Here is a 21,857-nt window from a genome sequence, read left to right as displayed (position 1 = left end):
TTTTTATTATTCTCTAACTGCAAATGAATCACATTGTTATAAAAATCATTCAGCGCCTTACAAACTATACTGCATTAGGCATACACCTCTGACCTCTGGGCAAAAAAACCCTCCACACCAACCCTTTATTACTCACATTGTCCCACCACTTAGACATCTCAAGATTTTTTTTGTTTAACAGTCTCTAGCACTTCATAACTGCGACAAAGCTGAAGACTAACATAAAATCCATATGGGACCAAGACTAGAGACAAGTTACCTTATATGTCACAACAGATACTTTCAAAGACACTCTTGAACCACAGACACTCTTCTGCTTTGGGTATCTCTATACTAGCTAGGTATAGATCTTATTTCCACAGCAAAACCTAGGCTTTTAAAGCACTTCTGTGAGAAAGTCCATTTTAAGTTTTACTGCTGACTTTTACAGGGCTAGGCCTAGACAAAAGTTACCAATTAAAGGGCTCAGTCCTGCAACACCCTGAATGTTTTGTCCTTATCTAGCAAAGCATTAAAACACACAGATAGCTACAACATTAGAGTAGCCCCATCCAACAGCGGAACCATGCAGAACTTTACAGTTAGGTGCGCAGGAGCTCACCACTTCAGAGCATCCATATCCAAAAGGCTCCTCCTTTTTTGCTCAACTCTAAACCAAGAATCTCTTCCATTTTAGGCTTATGCTTAACATTAGGAAAATATAATAATCACAATTACGTAGGTTTCTAATGAAGAAGTCAAAGTGGTTTATTTCTCTCCTCCCTCTCGCAACAGCATACACAGATAAATGTGGGACGCTCTTCACTGCAAGTAACTCCAAATCCTGCCATGCCAGGAAGAATGCAATTATATTAAAAAGTTAAACTAATCTTGAAGAAAAAGGACAGATAAGCTCATGTAGTCTTTCTGAAAACCTTAGGTGAGAAAGAGCCAATTGTTGAACAAAACAAAGTATTATTTAGTTGGAAATTTTCTATTTTGAAATCAATACATCAAGAAGATTAAGTTAAGGAGCTGAATGGTGACAGTTTGATCTATGGATGTGGGCACCTTTTTCTAACTGTATTCTAACTGGACTCATTGCACACCCTGCCCCAGCAAAAAAGAGAATGGAAAACTGAATTCCAAACAAGTCAAATCTTGTTCATACTTTCAGGCAGAACAGTCTTCAAATTAGAGAGCTAGTCTCATATAAAACAATTTGGCTTAGATATATATAAAAAAATAATCCAAGTTACATTAAACACATTAAACAGTATCCAGATGTTTTACTTGCTACTTTTATTAAGATTGATTTTAACTGTAGATGATTCCCCCCGCCCCGTTTCTCCCAGAAGGCTTCCTTTCTCAACTCTGCATTGACAAAAACCAATATATTTGCATTAGAGGAAGCAGTGCTGCCATCTCAAATAAAAAAAGGCGCATGACAAAGTTTCCCTCATAAATTGTTCACTGCATTAGAGTGATTCCATTTAGGTAAGAAGATGCCAGGTGCCAATACCAAAAAGACAACGCTGTATTTAAAATTTTTGCCCCTACATAAACAACAGAACCACTTTACCAATGAAATACACACATTCCAAGATTAGCATCCTATCATTGGGTGCATCAGCATCCCCAATACCTAAAATGTTCTTGGCATAAGGGTATGGATTGCTGAAGGGATCGGTTTTGCTTTTGCCGATAAAGAGACACCTCAGAAATATACTTGTGTGTATTCACTGTTCTGCAGGGGATAGCGATGTCTCAGCGCGTATCAGACTGTCCCAGCATACTAACTGCATTGCTAGACAAAGTAAGCAGGTAGCAATAAACTACCTATCAGAACAAGAGTCAAAGACAGCGAAGCCAATGCAACCAGATCATGGCACCAAACCCAAGCTCTTTGTTCTTACCAAGTTAGGCTTAATTGGCATTTGGAAATGTCGCAATTTTTCCCTTTGGGATCCCTCTCAAAAGGCAACAGTACAGCATGATCTCAGCACGCCAACGTTCTGCCAGCTGGCTGGTCCCCCACTGCAAGGAATGCAGCTCATGTCTTGCATCTAGCTTGTTCCAGACAACGCTACATCCTTTGGTAATAGTTTTCACAGGACAGAACCTCCAGGCAATTCAGATTCCCCATTTGATCTCAGAGGTAATAGCGAGCTGAAGTGAATAGTGAATAAAGATTGCAATTAAATTTTGTCCAGCTTTCTACTTCCTTTCAATTCCCTATTTACCAACTCCAGCAAGGTTATGCGATTTCCTCTCTTTACAATAGAGGAAGGGAAACAATGCAGAATAAGGTCGACATTATTCTGTTGCTTATTCAAGTACTGATGACACTTGTAATTAAATCAAGTATTTTCAACAAGTCATACTGCATAAACACCTCACAACATAAACAACAGTTTTAGGGAAAGGTAACAAGGTTGTGCAGAGCACTGCTATCTGTCGCAATAAGGCAGAGATTAGTCATCTTACCTTCCAGTACATATTCCGGTAGCTGAACAAAGAAATAGGGATGCAGATTAATTGCTATGACCTATTCAGTATTTGTTTATTTCTACAATAAAGAATTATGTCCTCTATACCTCATTCATTAGGTTCCTTTCAATAGTTTTATTCTTTATTAAAACAGTTCTACTACAATAAACCAGCAGAAAGAGCTGCACTGAATCTATCACTTCATAGCTTTAAAAGTGAGAGTGGAAAATAAATGCCTAAAGCCCCCTGCCAAGAAAACAGCACAAATTCTGTCCAGGTGATAAAGCTGAGGGGTTTAGAAGGCAAGTCAAACAAGGTGAGGGGACTATGGAGGATTTTTCACTTTTTCCTTCTGATAACTTCATTTATCAACTACCAGCCAAAACCTCCACTCCTCGCTCAGCCTGAGAACCCACCTCCTTCCTTCCAGTATATTTCATAAAAACATACAATGCATCTTTGGGAAGAAGACATAACAAAATACAAGCCACAGGACTGCCCCACGTGTATGACAATCACTCTTGACAGCTCTTCCTCCTACAGAGAGAGAAAGCACAGGAGAACGGCACATCCATTGCAGGCTCTTGGCAGGTTCGACATGGAACTAGCTCAACGCTTGGTGTCTTAAGTACAGCACTTTTATTTGTTCTTCTCTCTTCTTCATGCAAGGGTGTGTGCAACTCGGGACATGTTTATACCAAACTTTTATCAGTTCAAAATGAACAGTTCATCATTTTATCATTACTTTTCTTACAAATACCAACCCATCCAGCCTCGCAAAACATGCAAGTGGGCAGTAAGCCTGGCAAGACCCATTTTAATAGCTGCATCTCAGTTTACAGCTTAAATGTCTGCCCACTCCCTTATATCTTAAGAACTTATCACAATAGTGTAAATAAAACTATGAGGAAGAGAAGATGTAAAGAATGCATTCTTAATGCTAACAGAGTACAAGCTAAGGAATGCTTTTTAAAAACAAAGAATGGTTTTAAACAAAGTGAAAAACCAATCAAACACTAGTAAGGTATTTCTCTGTTCCAAAGCATTACAAGATTTTTCACCACTGCCAACAAACCAGTGCACTAATCCCCTGCAATTATTGTTCTTATAGCAGGTGGAGCCCATAAACAGATGGAGAAGCAGCCTTTGCAGAGCAATTATCCTCCCACTACAAGCATTCTCTGTTGCTTTAACTCTGCCACCAACACCTCATGCAGTAGGACTGCACCATCATATTTAGGAGACACGCACTGCCCGAGGCGTAGGCTGGCTCAAGACCCACCTCCCAGAGAACAAGAAGGTTGTCACCCAACTGTCGAAGAAGGTCCTGAAGACAGCGATGCAGCTCTGTTCACTCAGAGGGCTTAGCCCAAGTCACTGTTCAAGCCTCAGGTCTTTGGGGACTACTTATGTTTTCAGAACAAGTCAGGCAGACCAATACCAAGCACTAAGGTTATATTCTAAAAATAGAGGCTATATTTTTTATTATGTGTTATTAGTAGCATGCTATTACTCCATTTACTAATACGTTACCATTGTTACTGGGAAGAGAGCTCTGCTGGGACTGGAAATTACAGAAAAATATTAGAGAAAACGAGTGTGAAACCGTCAGTTCATTAAAGAGTCAGAAAACTAACAGTGCTGCTCAAGAGCCTTTGGCAAGTGATGCGCAGCCCTCTCACACCAGGCAACCAGCTAAACTGGCTGGAGAGAAAGCCGCTTCCCCAGCTCGTGCCTACAACTCACATGGTAAGTCATACAAAAGCAACAGCCAGTGGTAAAGCCCAAGGTCTCTCAGATGCGTTGGTCGGTTGGCTTGTTATATAAAAAACACAATCTACCCTGTATTGCATTAATTTTGATTGAATACATACAGTAAACTCTGCGTAAACCCAATAACGGATATAAAATAAGACCTATATTGTGAGATACTACTCTGAAGAGAGATATGGGAACCTAGGAACTAACCCTATTTTCATTCAGTTCTAGGTCTGACCCATGCACCGCTTCAAAGAATTCACTCTCATCTCAAAACGTCAGTTTTCTTATCTGTGCAATGATATGGGCCGCTTGCCTCGTCCTCACAAGAACATGTTTATGTATGGAAACTGCCTTAAAAATGACAAGTGCGTTTATTAGAGCCAATTTAAATGTATGAAATAAACGGAAGGTGCAGACAGGGTATCGTACTATTGGCATTTCTAAAGTTTCAACGGCACTTAAATAATGTTTCATGATATCACACACAAGAATCTAAGTAATTTTCAAGACAGCATAAAGCAATAATATTTGCAGGCAATTTAAGGCAAGTTAATACCCAACTTCCATTGAAAGCACTAAGCCTGCATGCCTAATTGCTCCAGGGGCCTTTGAAAAGCCCAGCAAAAATGAACAATAAGCAGCAAATCAACCCTTTCAAAATGAAAGCAAACCCCTCCCCTCCACTATCATAAGGTATTTCACAAAAATTTATTTCACTTACATAAACACATATTACATCATAACAATTCAGAGAGAGATATGCAAGTGATTAATAGGATTAGTAATATTTTTCAGAAACATTAAAATCTTTCATTATAGACCGTAATATGAATGGGGAAAGGGAAGATCATTACCATATTTCCCATCTACGTGCCCACATTATTAACATTTGTCAGACAAAGAGGGTAGCATTCCTCAGATTTTCCATTTCTCTACCCTGCACAAAAAACCCCATGGAAATGGGAACGCCCCTCTTATACACTACAAAACGCCCTGCTGCCATTATAAAAATCTAACTTGGTAGACACTGAAGCAGCTGGAACCAGATTTGATAGCATCAGTACAAAAGAATCTATTATCTTTGTAAAATGAAGTAATCACCAAAAAAAAAATAATTTAGGAAACAGAAGCTTCCAACAAGGATTGATTTTTCAGTACTCAGTCTTGATAGCTCCTCGGCAACACAGAATTAGACTCAAGAGTATCTTATCATACATAACTTCCTGCAGAGTAACCAGTATTAATTACTGTATTTTTGGTACTTGTTGACATGGGCCTCATTTGACATCATAAAGGAGAAGTAAAAATACTACATTATCTCTTTTACTCCTTCTTTGATGCAGTCCTTCTGTGTTTTTAATTTTCCACCCTAAAAATTGCTTCCTAGAGAGCAGGTGAATACTTTGATTCAATTAATAAAGAAAGGAATACAATCCCAAATTTCCCTGTTCAATAATAAATATGAATAACAAAGGCTACTCAAGACCATTTCCTTCCAGGACAAGGCTGCCATAAGGAAAGACACTTCTAAGAAAAGGAAGATACAGGGGTCAACAGAGGGTTTCTCTACAAGAAACTCACAAACAGGAACTACAGAAACAGAAACCTTTCACTAAACTGAAGCCACTGTAATACACTATATGGCCAAATGAGAAAAGCAACCTACTTGATTTTTGTGAAGTGCTTTGATAAACTGTAAGACAACATTATTTAATGACTGGTTTTCTTGTTGAAATTAGGTTAGTCTAACAAAGTCCTGGAGGAAAGCCACTTCTTTTATCACTCTAAGAGAAAAAGGTTTCATATTTAAAAACATGCTGTTGTTTCCTCTTTTTCCTCATTGTGGAAACAAACGTAATTTTCCATACAGGAAGTCTAAAGATAAAGGGTTCAAAATCCCTACATTTTTAAAGTGGCATGAAATAATTTTTTTATTTTTTTTTTTTGGGGGGGGGGGGGGGGGGAGCATTAGAGACTAATTCAAAGATATAAAATTAAGTTAATTCAACAATTCTCATCCATTTCCCTTCAAAGTGAAGCTGAGGTTTTAGTCTCAGACATTTTCTTTTCAAAGAAAGTGCAAACGTGAAAACAATAAAGGAATTAGCACTAGCTTGCATTCTACAGGACTGAAGTAAAAGGTAGACAGGCACACATTGCATTGAATTATTATCACAAGTATGCAGACTTTTTAATGACAAAGACACTAAAAAAAAAATTTACCTCCTTTACCTGACCAATTCCAATCTTTATTTGTTGATCAACAATATATTTTCATCAGTAAAGTCATGGCCAGGCATACATATCTGTTCACATGTCAGAGTTCTGCCAGAAAAATGTATAAACTTACCTTGTCTTGGTTTTCCTTATTTTTATAACATAAATTTCCAATCAAACGAATGAGATGAGATTTAAAACCCACAGCTGGATGCGAAATTTCTTCCTGCCCTGTCATAGTATGTGTGGCAGTGAAAATATTTACAGCTTGCTTCCCAGCAAGATGAGTTAATCGCAGGGTATCTACAGAAAACAAGAATATTTTCATTAATTACCACATGAAAATTAGTAGCACTTTGCACAGAGCTTTACTACTAATTATTAGGTTCCAAGTTAATCAAGATAATTTCAGATATTGAGCAATAGGTAAAAAGAACCTTGAAAGTTTTCTTTATTTCTTAATTTGTGCTAGTATAACTATAAAAGGTCAGAAGGCATTTTTGCATCCTTTTTACATTCCAATATGAAGTCTGAAGGCTGGTGCTATCGGTCTCTACTTGAAGAGTCATAATTTGTAGGCTGTTGATGATTCTGGCACCATAAAATGTTGCTAAAACCAAGTTTTTTAGTTCCAACTTGTCACAGCAACACATACTAATCACAGAATTACTTTTTTCTCTCTTCTCCGGTCTGCTCCTAGCTCTATAGTATAAGAAAAGATTTCCAGTACATCTAGCAACTTGACACATCTTTACAAATCCTTCAGTGCCATAATCTTGTCCACTAAGAAATACTAATGTTCCTGTATGGTAAATGCTATTACAGCAACTAGGATTTTTCTACAATGCTTCAGAGAGAAATCAGGGAGAAGTGAAACTAAAATCTGTGAAAACAACATTCCACAGAGACCACACCCAGAAGGAAAGCTGAAATCATGTGAACCCCTGAGAGCTCATACAGCTGAGAAGTCAATTCACTAAAGACTGTGCCTATATTTAAATATTAAGAAGTATTTGTCCTCTAAGTGACCGGCAACACTAATAAATACCCTGGCACGCCATTGTCCCCAAGGTGCTTCACGCAACTTACACTGGAACAACAAGACGGAGCAAAACCAGGTTATAGCACAGGGCAGTAATTAAGCCCTATGCTCCTTCTGCTCTAGATGTGACAACATCCATAGTGGAATGGGCACCAGATTTCCTGGATTTAAATTAGAAGAAACTTCATAGGTCCTCATATTATAGTTTCACTCCCAGATGGCTGATACAGGAGAAGAAAGAAAAAAAAAATATCTCGGTGCTGATAAAGAGGTAACTCCATTCTTTGGAGTTTTTTTAAAATATGAAACGATAATAGAGCCTAGAGGCTTCCTGTATGACAGCTACCACTTATATTTGTTCATATTTTGAAGTAGGAAAAACCAATCTCCTGATTGCCCCTAAAAAATGTCATCATAAAATCGCTTTTAACACCATCTTCTTTCATAGAAATTTTTTTGCTTTTGTAAATTCATAAAAATCAGCAGTGTCTCACATCCTTCTCATAGCATTCCACTTTATGTGCTTCCCTGCCTCACAGTCTTAGTATTTTCCCCCACTCAAACACATAAGAGGGAATTCCATGGTCTTCCCAAACCTTCTGCCTGCCCTTAAGAGGGACTGCTGAAAGAAGGGATTATGAACAACAAAATAACACTACTACTCCCCACCCCCCCAAGTAAATAAAACTCTTTAAATTTTATTACAATGCAGAGAAAAATGCAATGAGAAGTGCACCTACCTGGAAAGAGAAGTACAGGAAAAAGGAAGAAAAGCAGCCGTCTTCCATCCATGATACCAACCCAGAGAGAACAGTGCTCCTCTCAAACGCTGCACATCAACACAACACAGCAACTGCTCCCAGGATGTCACCCCCGCTCTCAACTCAAACACCCGAGTCGAGTCTGCCATTCTCTCATTATCCAAAAGAGCAGTTCTTCCAAAATGCCCCTCAATCCAAACGACCATTTACCTCCCTGGTGACATTCCCCAAACACTGTCCAATCAAGCTGTTAACAGTGCTACAGATATTAACAACGCTGCAGTATTTATGTCTAAATCCAACAATTACTGAAAATAGAAAAACACACTCCTTAGTTGATACTTAAAAGATCATTCAATCAATTTGAAGATGATATAAACTGAAGAACTACTTCATCAAAAGATCTATTAGATGAAACCTCTTGCACTATCTAGCCTTATTCTTCTGGTCTTCAGAACTAACTACTGAAGGTGATATAACACATCAATACAGTTTTTCACCCTTTTTGCTAATCCAGGATTAAAGGAGTCTTGTAGCCAAAAGGTAGTCTTAAAAAAGAAACTACCGGCTGAGGGCATGTGGGAAACACATAGGATGCACGTGGTAGCCATGTTCTAGCCTGCACCCATTTCATTAGCCTGGAGACAGCTGTAGAAAAAAAGCCAGTCTATGCACAGCTAGAGGAGGGAGGACTGGCCCACAGGCTTCTGAACTTAACTGATCTGCAGCTCCTTGAATTCCCCATTTAAGTTGAAAGACTTATAGAAGCATTCAGATGACAGAATGCATGACTGAGTTTCCTCAAAACACACACAAACACATGCATAAAACAGATCTTGTTAGTCATCTTACTGTAAGCAATAAAACTATGAACCTGTCATCAAAAAATAAAGGTTTGGTTGTTTTGGGCTTTTTTGTTTGTTTGTTTTTACAGCAAGGACCCTCTAAACATCTCAAAATAGTCATAGTTAACAGCTGTTTCAGCCTTTTGCTTTTTAGCCAAAATATTACTTATTTCTCTTTAAAATCCATAAACTTTTACAATTTTCTCATAAAAAGGTGGCATACAGCAGTCTCCGAAAGTGCTAAGATTCAGGAAAGCACAGGTCAGCGTGCATACGTGTACTTCCTTCTCCTTCCTCCCCAAGTATATAGGGTCTCTCTGGACCATATTGTCTTAATTTTGTGTACAGCCTTTTGCTTGTGGTTTCTTCGCAGAAGAAAGCCTCTTTCAAACTGACCTTTAAAAGTCACTGAATTTGGTTAAGAACATTCAAACTGTACTTCGTTTCAGTTTTCAGGGATTTGGGAAACAGAAGGGAACAGGCATGGAAAAGCCCTTTTTCTACTTCTTGAGGAAATTCTTCCACGCACATTCAGCCAGTGGAAGAACATAGGAAGCGGCTGTCCTTTGCACAACTCCTACTGTACAAATAGCACATTGCTGACAGTTGAATCAAGGCTCTGTTAGGTAATAGGAGCCAACAGAGCAAGCGGAGAAGCGGAAAAATTCCAGGAACAAACCAAATATTTGAAAATGTAGATTAACTCAATCTCCTATTTATTTATTTTATTAAAAGGTCAGAATCATAATTACCACCAGTTGTGAAAAACATGTTTTCATTCACAGAGCAACATGACTTGGAGCAAGCCAACAGTTAATAAACCTCGTGGCTTTTCACTCACCTATGGCTGTTTCAAGCAAACCAGGCAAAGCCTGTAGATGTTCTAGCTGTCCATTGTTCGATGTCATTTCACAAAGAACGTCAAGAAGACGAATTGTAACCAGTGCTTCCTGTAAATGAAAATCACATTTCTAAAAATGTCTTATGAAGGATACCATAAAGAACATAAAACTGATGATCTAAACGGAGGAGAGGAACTCTCAGCACCTCAGGTGTTCTGCAGGTCTTCTAAACTGCCAAGAATAAATTTATATAAAATGAGGACATCTTTCTACAATAACAATACTGTATTACACTGCAATAATTCCTTTTCTACCGTCAAAGAGCGTTATATGTGCCCTGAAAAATCACGGGGAAGCCAAAACAAAGCCATAAGGGATAAAATTTTAACAAAAACACAGTAGCTTCCAAAAGCAGAAATGCAGAAAATTACTAGCTGAGAAAATTATTTCTGTATAAATGTTTTCTTTGAGTTTATTCAGTAGGAGCGTCCCACTTTAAAGACACAAACACCGCCTGCAAGACACCAATTTGTTTTCCGCAGGAATTCTGTAAAGTTCTGTGGTCAAATGAACTTTGGCTGCGAGAATTTACATTATTCTTGGGTAAATAGGATTGGGATCGTAGATGCAGCATTTTGGTTAGGTACAAGACACACAATTTCATTTGCATTTTATTTATTCAGCCAGAGAACTATTTTTTCTCACAGACTATGTTGATGCATGCTTATAATGACAATCCAGCACTTACAGAAACTACCTTAAGAGCGTATGGGATAATTTGGAACACCACATATTGCTCAAGAACCGGACTGTGACCGCAAGATGATTCCACACAAGGTGTGGTACGTAAACTGCAAGCAGCCTTGAAAAGACTCGGACGTAGGTCACAGTAACTAGTCCTGCCTTGTCAGGTCCAGGACAAAAAAACATTTACTTTCAATATAATGAATATAACATAAATGAAATCATCAACAATAGTGTTCGGTAATTAAGTACTACCATTATATCCATTCTAGGCTCCTTCCAGGCAACAAACTGGTATAGGGTCCAAGTCCTAAAGCTGTATTTTCATTTTTTTCCTCACACAGGTGTAGGGACGTGCAGGTCTTGCTCTAAGTTATTCAATAAATTGCTTTCAACAGCACAAAACCAGCCTCTGAGTACACTGGTCATTGTCCTGTTACAAAGTAAGAATACCCTAACTGTATTTCAGAGACAGTAAGCAGGTACTTACAATTTTTAAGCCATTTTGCATTGTTTCAAGACAGTAGCTTAACCAAAAGCTCTTCAGCTCATACACTTAACACTTTCCTTTGCACAAGAAAAGCTTACCTGCTTTGCAACTGTAAAGCAAAAAAGTTTCAGTAGGCAACTATAAATCACACCAGTAAGGTACAACAGCCCTGGCTGCCTATGTGTACCCCATTACCCACGTACATAACGCAAGCTCTGCAAGGGCTGATACTATGAGGTGTGGCTTCTCCTTTCTGAGCCTTATCCTTTTTCACACACACACCTGCACACTCCCCGTTTTCTTTTAAATGCCTTTTTTCACTGTCCTCGACAGATTTCGTCCCAAGATTTTATACTACCATCTCTCCCTTTCTCTTATCCCACCATCTGGCCCAGTTCAGCAACTGTTCCATTTAGATTTGAGAAGAGGAAAAGATTATTTAAAAAGCACAAAAGAACCCCCAAATTCTTCACTACATTTGAAATTTGATCCTTTCAAAAAACTGTTTAAACATCTCTGGCTGGGTTCCCCCCTCCCCAACCTTCCAATATTTTTTTTTCCCCACCCTCCCTCCACCTGTATGAAAGAAAGGCAATAAAGCAGAATACTTTCTTTTTCAGTTCAGCAACAAGATGCTGTTCAAACCCAAAATAGTTTTAAATCTGACAGCCATCTTGATATGGATATAATCTGAAAAGTAAATAATGAAATAATTGAAGAGTTTTTAAATAAACATATTTTGAGAGAGAGTCAGAAAAGATGTTCCTTATAAAAAGATGAAATAAGAAATTAAAATCCAGGGAAGGGTTTTATTTGCAAGTATGGTTGAAAGTTAGTGACAGCAAACTGATGCTGAAGTCAGGCTTATAATGGAAAAGCTATTTTAAACATTGGTTTAAGCACTGCAGAAGCATATGATTAGCTTTTCATTGGTTTGAGATGGAAGCTACAAGACCTGAGGTTCCTTAGGGAAAAAAGGCATTGTGTACATATAAAAAATTAAATAGTGGATGGGACACCCAGACAACACTTTGGGAGTCAGGCCAGTTCAAGGACTGTTCCCAAAAGGCAGTGTTCAAACGTGGCCTCACAGTTTTGGAGGCTGAGAGCTTACTAGTACAGACATAGCCTGACCAAGGCACTTGGCTTCAAGGCCACAGAAAAGCCCAGGCAGAGTTTAGTTTAATATCACAGATGTTGCCTCAAGTATTTTTAATGACAGACTCTACATGCATAATTGCATTTTTTTCAGTTCTGCAAAAACTAAAATATTTTTATAATTCAGGAGAAATTGGTGCAATTTTTGATCATTTCTAGTAAGAAAAGAAACAGTTTTATGAATTTAAGCTGGAATTTCTCTTTTCCCATGGCAAGCGTATGTTATGAATAAAAGTATACACACAATGCATATACACACTTTTTTGTCATTGCTCTCCAATTATTAAGCTATTTTGTGCTCATTAAATGATCCACACTTCCCACCAAATGGTGATACTCAACTTATCATACATCATGTTTATGTGAGAGAAGGATAAAAAGTCAGTGTCAAAGAGAGCAAGTTATACAGTAATATTCTCAATACTGCTGTCCCAGCACCTTCAAGCTGGACAGAGACCTCCTCCTGCTAGGCGCAAACAAATGGTTTTTTCCAAGAACTGAAACCACAGAATACTTGGAAAGTAACCACATAGGATAAAGAATTTAAAAAAAAAAAAAAAAAAAAAGGGGGGGGGGGGGCAAAGGAAAAGAGAGCAACAGAGAGAGAAGCAGGGCAGGGGGATAGAAGGAACTGTCTCAGTATATGTCCTCTTACTGCCAAGCTGAAACCTTTTCCAGAAGTAGCCAATTAAGTTTTCTAACATAACTTAGACCAAGCAGCTGGGGGGGGGTGGGGGGGGGCGGGGGGGAAGCTGTGCTTCTTGGACAGATAAGAAGAGATGGCTGTATGGTTGGTTTTATGCATCCAACTATCATCTCCTCATAAAGTGATTTTTTACATCTTTTCATAATACCTCTCAACATACATTTAAAATTCTTGTGTCTATTCAAACAAACAAAAAAAAAATCAGCAAGTAAACCACTGTGTAACATTATCATATAAAAGCATTTAAAGATCAATATTTTTTCACTTTGATAGTAAATTAGTTATGACAGCCATTCTCAAGAGTTTCTACGAATGAAACTTACAGGTTAATTTTGTTTTAACAATAAAATGCTTCCAGCTACACATATACTGGGTAACACAATTTCAACATGCCACTGTGGTCACTTGGCAAGGTAGAAGCTAGATGTGACTTTTTAAAAATATCTTTCAAAACATCTTATTAAGAAAATATGTTAATTACACTTCTGAAACTAAGCATGATTGATCAGTGAGAATCAGTGATTAACTAATTCTATGTTTGACATATTAGATTTCTCAGGCTTTTACTTTTCTGGCTACTTGTCTTTTAAACAAAAACCTCACCCCTAAATCAGCTGAAAACATTAAAACTTTATCTATATGAGAGGGATCGAGAACTGAGACCAATATGACCTGGCACCGCTCACAATAGGATGACCTAACCCAGCACAAATAAGCTCACTTCAAGTGACGGTGCAAGTTGCTTCCTGTGCTCCCAAAGGTGGTGGTAGATCTTCAAGCAGCTTGTGGAAAGTAAGAGGAAAAATAGAACACCAGATTATTTTAAAAGACCTCTACCCTTAGATGGCCTAAACCTCCGTACTGCACTATATGGTGTGGCAAGTAGCCAGCAACTCTTGAATACTTCGTAAGGAGGAAATAAAATAAGGCCATCCAGGACTCAGCTCTGCATCAGAGGTTCCCAAAGTGCAACCCACAAACCATCTGTGACCCATAAAAGCCTTCCTATTTAGCTTGCAAAGGGACTTCATTGTGGCCATCCTCAACAGAACCAGTTCATTAAGTCTGAAGCAATAACAGCTTTCTTCCAAGTGGAGTGGAGCTGGGGCAAGTGTCTGGGTGCTCAGGAGACAGGAGCCGTCTGCCATTAAGAGCCCAGCAAGCTCTGCAACTTGATGCTGTGGATGCTAGCCGGCACCAGGACTGCCGCCTTGTCGGAGCCGTGCAAGGTCCACCAGAGAGCCCCAAATCATTGGAGAATGGGGAAGAGGCAGTAACGAAAGCCCTCGCTTACAGGGAGGGCCACTAGACATTTCAGACAGCAACTCTGCACTGAGCCCATCACACACACGTGCCACAGCTCCCCATGATCAGAACTTGCTGTTCCAGGTCCTAAACAGATCGGGAACACCTGCCTTACAAGTAGCCAAATGCTTCTTCAAAGAACTAGTATTTGGGACCTTAATAATGTATTAACTATCAAGTTGTCATCAGTTATTTAAGTTTAAAAAAAACCCAAACAAACCAAGATTTACTTACTTTAGTACCGCTAGAAAAAAAAATTTACTCCATTTTTACCCCAATTTTAAGGGGGGGGGGGGGGAGATGCCGCTTACCACTTATACATAAAATAAATATTTTAAGTTTTGACACATATTTGAATAAAATATAATGCACAACCCAAATAAACCAATAGACGTGATCCTTAGTAAGAACATAATAAAACATCCAAACACATGAAAACTTCAACATTGTTAAAGATCTAAAAGTTTTAAAATTGTGTAGATACATTTCTATCTCAAAGTAACGTATTCTTTGTCATCCTCAAATTAGAAGCAAAACTGGGCTGTTGTCTTACAGATTCTCCTGTGAACTCCGTCAATGCTTTCCCAATACAAAGTAAACTGGGAATGTACACAAGTGCCACTTGGGATTCTATACTGTAATGCTTTTTATCCGTCATACCTCATCTTCCGCATCTGCTGCAGAAGTTAACTTGAGCACAGCTTCACATTTCTCTTCGAAACAGCCTGCAAGGAAGTCGGCGTGTTTCATGAACAAATTCATTTCTTCACTGGTAACTGGGTTCTTCTCGCTTACTTTCTCCATTATCAGCTCTAACAAAGTAACTCTAGAATCAGAAAACAACTTGTTAATCAAATTCACTAAGCCATACAGAATTATCAATAGAATAAGCAGATACAGTTGTTAAAAACGATACAAACTATTAGCACGCTAATGACAGAGCTGATTTGTAAAAATTAAAAAGCCTTATGAACAGTGACAATCAGTTCCTGTTTGCTGTTTTTTTTTCTGCACACCATTAATTTAATTCATCATTCAATTAATACAATCTGGCGAGACAGACAAGTCAATATTTTTCTCAAGTCTATTTTAATTTCTAATTTCTTATGTCCTAGCATAACATTACTGTAAGTGCATATTCCGTATGTCTAAAATTTCCACCAAAACAGCTCTTAAAAGCTGTTGTTAATTTCAGCAAAATAAACCCAGACTGTTTGACAGCTTCCATTCGAAAAGATCAGCTTTTCACAGACCTTGCCTTGCACGCAGTCCTTCGCTAACTCTTCTCCCCAACCCCAAACCAATTCTGAGCAGAAACAGAAGAAATAAAAATTGGTATGTACGCTCGGTTCTTTACAGCTGTTTTATAATTGCCACTAGATGGACTACAGTAAATCCAAGTTAATTACTCATACACCCAGTAAGAGTTATTCAGTGCATTAAACCAGCAAGTAAGTGGACACATAACGAAGCTGCTCTATAAAATGTACTTGGGTCATTTATTTTAACAGCTTTAATGTTGTTTTATTTCCAATATCCCTTCATGTTGTTAGGGCAATCCGGGAGCGTTTTGTGGAAGCAGGACTTTACCAGGGCAGAGTCCCTCCTACAGCCTCCCTGTTCAACTCCAGCGCAGAGGAGCACATGGGTTAGTGAAGTCCCACTGTAATTCTCTCAACCTGAAAGAGCACTATTTATTGAATGAATTCAAGAGCAGGCTCAGGGTTTTCTTTCACTAAAATATTTGCAATTCAGATGGAAGGACTGACATTCAAACATGTGGAATAGTTCAAATGCTTTTTCTTTTTTTTTAAATTTACCAAGCAGGTTGTCACAAGGGGAAGAGAAATGTCTCTTTCTGTGGAAAAAGCACGGTCACTGCTTTATTAACCTCCAAGAACCCACCCCTATTAATCACGTAACAGCTACTCAGTTCTTGCTAAACTCAAGCCTCAATGTCATTAATACAACTGCATTAAACAATTATCTGAATGAGGACAAAAAGCTTTTTCAACACGGTAGCACAGAAATGCGCTCCACACATTTGGGAAAGGGTGGGCTCCAGACAGAAGGCTGTCAAACACTGGTAACCTCTCTCACAGGCTTCGCTTATGCACGTGACGCAGCACCAACACAGAACAGGCGTTCTGTTTTTCTGCAGGTTACAACTGGCTACCAGACGCTTGCCCATCTACAAACTACCAGAGTCCAGTTACCCAACATCCCTAACTAACGAAGGCTTTCAGATTTGGCACGCTATACAAAAATCAAGTTAAGTGCACAGACATGTCATTCATCCCCAAGACAGGGCTAGGTTTTATGTGCCAGTTTTTACCAAGTTTAGAGCCTTTCAAGCGTATGTTCAGCTAAGAAAACAGGCTGCTCACAGATTTTATGATTACAGGAATTATTCCAATAAAATATCATCTCCTGCGTAACAGAATTCTAGTCAGCTATTGTCGCACCAATAATCCAAGTAATACACGTTTAAAAATGGCAAGCAATCCTTCTGTAAAGAGGTTGGAGGGTCACCACATACTTCCACAAACTGAATTAGTGAGATGAAATTGTTGCCAGTAGGGAAATTTTTTGCATTACTCTTCCTCTTGCAATAAGATCGCGTGCCCTTTTAGACAGCCACAATCCTTCCAGAGAAATAGGAGTGACATTAAAACTCCACCTGTATATAAATTCTTTTAAAGTTTTCTGTTCTCTTTAGGCATTCGTGTCAAAACTGTTTTCCTGAGTTTTCTTCCAGGCAGAGTCATTCAGGACATGCCCATCTTTCCCCTGAATTTCAAGCAAGTCTTGCCATTCAGCCAACAACTTCCCGAGAGCAACGCTTTTTGTTCTGGTGCAAGTTCCCTTACATTCCTTTCTTCTATTGTTTCTCCCAGGTTTCTTCTAAGACTCACCCGAAATTTTCCAAGTTAGTTCTCCCACACAATGCAATTTGCTCATTTCTTTTAAATGATCTCACGTCTGTTTAGCCATTCAGATGACAGAGTTTGTTCCTGCTTGTTTGCCTATAGCTAAATACAACAGATATGACAACCGCTAGCACCAGTTTTAGCATGCCTCCTCATGAATTTTTGTAACACTCTGTCCAATATCTAAAATATAATTTTGTATATTGTATTTATTATTATACTTCTATTTGGAAATGATCATGCCATCAGTGTCATCTTCCTTTTCTTTAGGCACCACTTAAGAAGACTTTTTGTCAGTCTCTTGTGTTTTTTTCCCCTAGCCAAATTTAAACCAGTTCTTCCTGAAGTTGACCAAATTGGCAAGAACTTAGAACAACTACTAGAAAGTATATGCAGTCATCAGTAAAACCCTTTGCTGTCTCCCATAGTCTGCAAATAAACCACAGCATTAAAGTGCAATTTAAATCTGGAAGCTCATTATTACAAAATAAAGTGAAGTCTTGCTAAGCCTGTCTAAAAATAGTATTGTATAAGTCTATCAATTTTGTTATTGCCAAACAATTTTTGTATCAAGTGTGTTTGGTTTATAACCTCTTAGCAAGTGCCAGACACTTGGGACACCCTTTCTCTGCAACTAGGACTTCTCTTTCCTGAAATACTTCACCGACAGCAGTGGTTCTATGAGACAAGTTAGGTCCTTCCTTGAAACTTTCAATTCTTTCATCTTTGAACAAGATGTGTAAACATCCTATTGAATGAAAATTGATAAAATCATGAAGGACTATAATCCAACGCTACCTTCAGCTATTCTGTATCTGTGAGCATTACCAAGAACAAAAACCCATCACAACATTGACATTAGCAGCCCTGTAGCTGAACATAAGCAAGAAGTGGTGCCACTTACACAACTTGAGTGCCCATTTCCCAGCTGGTAATTTGATCAAAGGCTACATCATTCACTGAGAACGCTTCACATAGAATTAACACAAAAATCAAAACTAAAGATGGAAGTAGTTGAGCATCTTACAAACACCTGAAGCTATTCAGTTGCTATACAGTTGCATTTTTGTTGCTGTTAATTAAAGCAAGACCCCTTCTTAAAAGGGGCAACACAGATGTACTCATTTTGAAGATTGTACACTGTAATTAAGACCATCAAGGCATTAACTTACATTGTCCATGCTCAAGGCTAACTTGGATTAAAGCAATGCAGGCTTTTTCTAAATACTTCTGCCAAATACTGGCACATATGTACAGGGAAATCTCAAATCTGGCAAAGAATTCAAAAATCTACAATCTTTTGGCTCAATGCCGTAGCCATATGTTTCTGCAATAATCACTTGCAGAGAGACAGCAGGCATTGTCACATCATCATATACTTTTCAAAGCCAGAATACCATTAAAAAAGCTGATCATATTATCACAGTATTTATTTCAGGCCATTTGCAAACTCAGACATGCAACACCAACCAAAGTGCTTCGATTTGCTTGGAAATGAAAGTTGTCCAGAAGTCAGGAATTTTATTTTAATTGAAAATTCAGATTCCAGATCCACTTCTACAAGAACTACTTCATGGCACGCACCATGGCCACTGTTTCACAAATGCACTAGATTTCAATTACAGGAAATAGTTTGAATACTGCGAATGCTGTGAATAGTGCAAATAACTGCGGTTATGCAACTGCATATACTTTGGTTATCTAAGGCAACTGCCAACTTTAAGAGTCACCACTAACGTATGTATTCGCAAACTTTCTCAGCATAGTTAATTTCGTTTCAGTAAATACATTTAAAGTAAGCGTATTTAATGTGCATGATAGAGAATACTGTAACTGAGAGTTACCATATATTCATGAGCTCAAGCTGCTTTCCCCAGACACCTCAATACCACATCTGTCCTTTCTTCATTTATATGACTTAGTCAGCCTTATTGGACACCCAATGCGGCAACTCTTGCGGTGAAGGCTCCTTGTCTCGTTTTGAAACAATGAATTCCCTATGCTTTGGTTTATACGGTTACTTTTTTCTCCAGTTAATGACAGTCAAAATGTTTTTATCTGAATTGGATTTGTCTCCTCATATATCTCAAAAGAATGCATTCTTAAATACGCTAACGTTAGGGAGGAAGATGCCACGGCAGGATTTTCTTCTATAGCTCAGATGCAAAAGGACTATTTCTACACCACTCACTTCCATGTTTGACGTAAATTAAGCAGTATCAAATTCATAATAAACTGTACTGTGATTATGTTTTTAAAAAACTTAATTGAGTTTACTTCATTTGCAGAACTCTTGGGAATGATAATAAATTCAGTGAATATGCTGTGACTAGCCATCCTGCATATGATCATCCACATGATGCCTATACCAAAAGCCTTTCAGTCAAGGTAGCCCATCGCCATCTATAGCATAGTGTGTACAACAAATCCAGCTGAGACCTTTCCAGAAACAGATTACATCTATTGCTGTAAGTACAACTGAACACCCTAACCTAGTCCTGGCTGTCCTCAAGGGGATTACAAAAACATACAAACAAATTGCCATTCATGACATCCCCCAAAAGAATTAAATCTAGCTCGCTCGCTCAGAACAGTCTTTCCTGCTAACTGGTTAAGGAGCCCCTACCTCCACGTATGCACACAGCTCATATTCGTTCCCATTTGGTCAACCTGAATAAAGGAAGACGACAGTATTTCCCTCCTTATCATTCCCATCCCTTGTTTTCTATCCCATACCTATACATTAATGATATGTTGTGTATGGTTCTCAACCTATCACATACTCTTTCTTTGCCTGCCATCCCTTTTGTTTCTTTATAACCTCTGATCAGCATCTGTACCCCCATTGGTAATAACACTGGCTTTAGTCACAGCAAAAAACACAGGAAAAAAAACATTAAGGGACTGCTTTGTTTCCTGCTTCATCTCTTACCTGCAAAAATTGTAGGAGGAACTTGCAGTTTCCCTGGGCAAATGGGGAACATGTTTATGTTGAATACATAAACAAGATCACAAGATCTTCAAACAGTTGGAGGACCTTTGGAATTATAGTACAGGATCTCCTAGAGTTGATGATTCTAACAAAATAATTTTTTATCTTCCCCAATTCTTTATTAAAGCAATTGTAAATGAGCATTTTCCCAATTCTAGCAATGGCCGTTTCCCATCAATTCAGCATACATTTACTCAAACACTTGTATGAAAACTAGCTAGTTTCTTTCAAGGTGAAGGTTTGTTGAAGTATTTTATATTTACAGTAATGGAAATACTACAAGATTAAGTAATCATGGGCATCTGCACATCTATGTTTTTTAGGTTCTGCTAACCAGTATTAGACACACTTCCAACTTCAATAAAGGTTTCTTTTTAATTTCTTGTAATTACAACAGGAGTACGAACAGTTGAGGACATTTCAAATACAGCTGTAAAACACTGCAGGGTGTGGTGCTCTTACGAAATCAAGACACAAAGGCAGAGGCACAAAGTCTTGTCTTTTTTTTTTAAGTATTTCTTTACCAAGTAATGGCGCCAACCTGGATTCTGCAACCCTACATAAATCACTGCCAGTTGTGGCTAAGCTGTAATGTTAACCAACCAATTTAAAACCATTACTGACATAGAAACATGTATTTAGAGATTTTGTGCCAACTATGAAACCACACAGTTTTTCAATCATGTGAACAGGATACTCTATATGGAATGCTAAATACTAAAAGCCACATTGGGTTTTGGGGTTACCTTTCTTGATTGCTCAGTTTGGCATAGAGGGCTTTTACCAACTCTGGACATTTCAGCAAATGGTCTGTAACAATCAAGAACCTAAAGAAAAAAAAAAAAGTGTTACTGGTGCTACAAAAACAACATCTACATTTACTCCAAATGATGCTGGCTTTGTACAGATTTTTACTTGTAGATGACTGTGTGACATGCTTCTGGCCCTATTTGCTAATAAATACAAATTGTCACAAAATAATTGCTCATTGTTCTGCAGTACTTTTCTGAACACAGCAATGGCCATTTCCCATCAATTCAGCACACTTTTACTCAAATGCTTGAAGTTGGTTAGAGTCTTTTGCCAGTTATACAAAAGGCACACCACAATTCAAATAATAAAACACTCACTGAATTGTTCATGCATCTCAGCAAAAGGCCAAAGTTCAAGCTTGAAAACCATTATGCTACTCATCATGACACTGTTTTTAAGCCCACCAAGCAGACAAAAAAGTGCCCAAATAATTTATCTTTTAGAAAAATTCTAGCAAAGCATCAAAGCAAATGGAAACTTCTTTGTCAGATGCAAGGCAGCAAAATACTGTTCTCAGCTTACAAAAAATATCCTCATTAATAGGAATCTAAGCTGATAACCAGATCTAAATCCTTGCTCTACAAGGCAGGTAGGTATCGTCAGTCTACCCTTGTGCTAATGCCGTTACTGACACTGATCACTTTCCCAAGCACCATTCACAGCAGTCAATAGCAGATACTAGTCGTTTAATTTCAACCCAGACATGTACTCTCAGCATTATGGGGAAAAAACAAAGTATGTAAAAATATTTTTCTCCTCAAATTACAATCCTAGGAGTACTG

At 38.3% G+C, this 21,857-nt stretch overlaps 1 protein-coding gene across 7 annotated transcripts in view; it reads right to left on the bottom strand.

The window, feature by feature from the left end:
• ATXN10 (ataxin 10) overlaps nt 1-21,857 on the bottom strand; it is a 107,027-nt gene that overhangs the window by 43,496 nt on the left and 41,674 nt on the right. For 5 of the 7 annotated variants that reach the window (XM_049821489.1, XM_049821491.1, XM_049821490.1 and 2 more), the window contains 4 exons: nt 21,009-21,089; nt 15,001-15,166; nt 9,937-10,045; nt 6,581-6,750 (listed from right to left, as the gene is read on the bottom strand). In XM_049821489.1, coding sequence (XP_049677446.1) covers nt 6,581-6,750; nt 9,937-10,045; nt 15,001-15,166; nt 21,009-21,089 — 526 coding nt within the window. Of the gene's footprint in view, nt 1-1,895; nt 2,149-2,466; nt 2,489-6,580; nt 6,751-9,936; nt 10,046-15,000; nt 15,167-21,008; nt 21,090-21,857 lie in introns of all 7 variants that reach the window. The other 2 variants (XR_007508627.1, XR_007508628.1) reach the window with 2 other exon arrangements.

Source organism: Accipiter gentilis, chromosome 18, assembly GCF_929443795.1.
Source record: "Accipiter gentilis chromosome 18, bAccGen1.1, whole genome shotgun sequence".
NCBI lineage: Eukaryota > Metazoa > Chordata > Aves > Accipitriformes > Accipitridae > Astur > Astur gentilis.
This window is presented reverse-complemented; position numbering and strand designations above follow the sequence as displayed.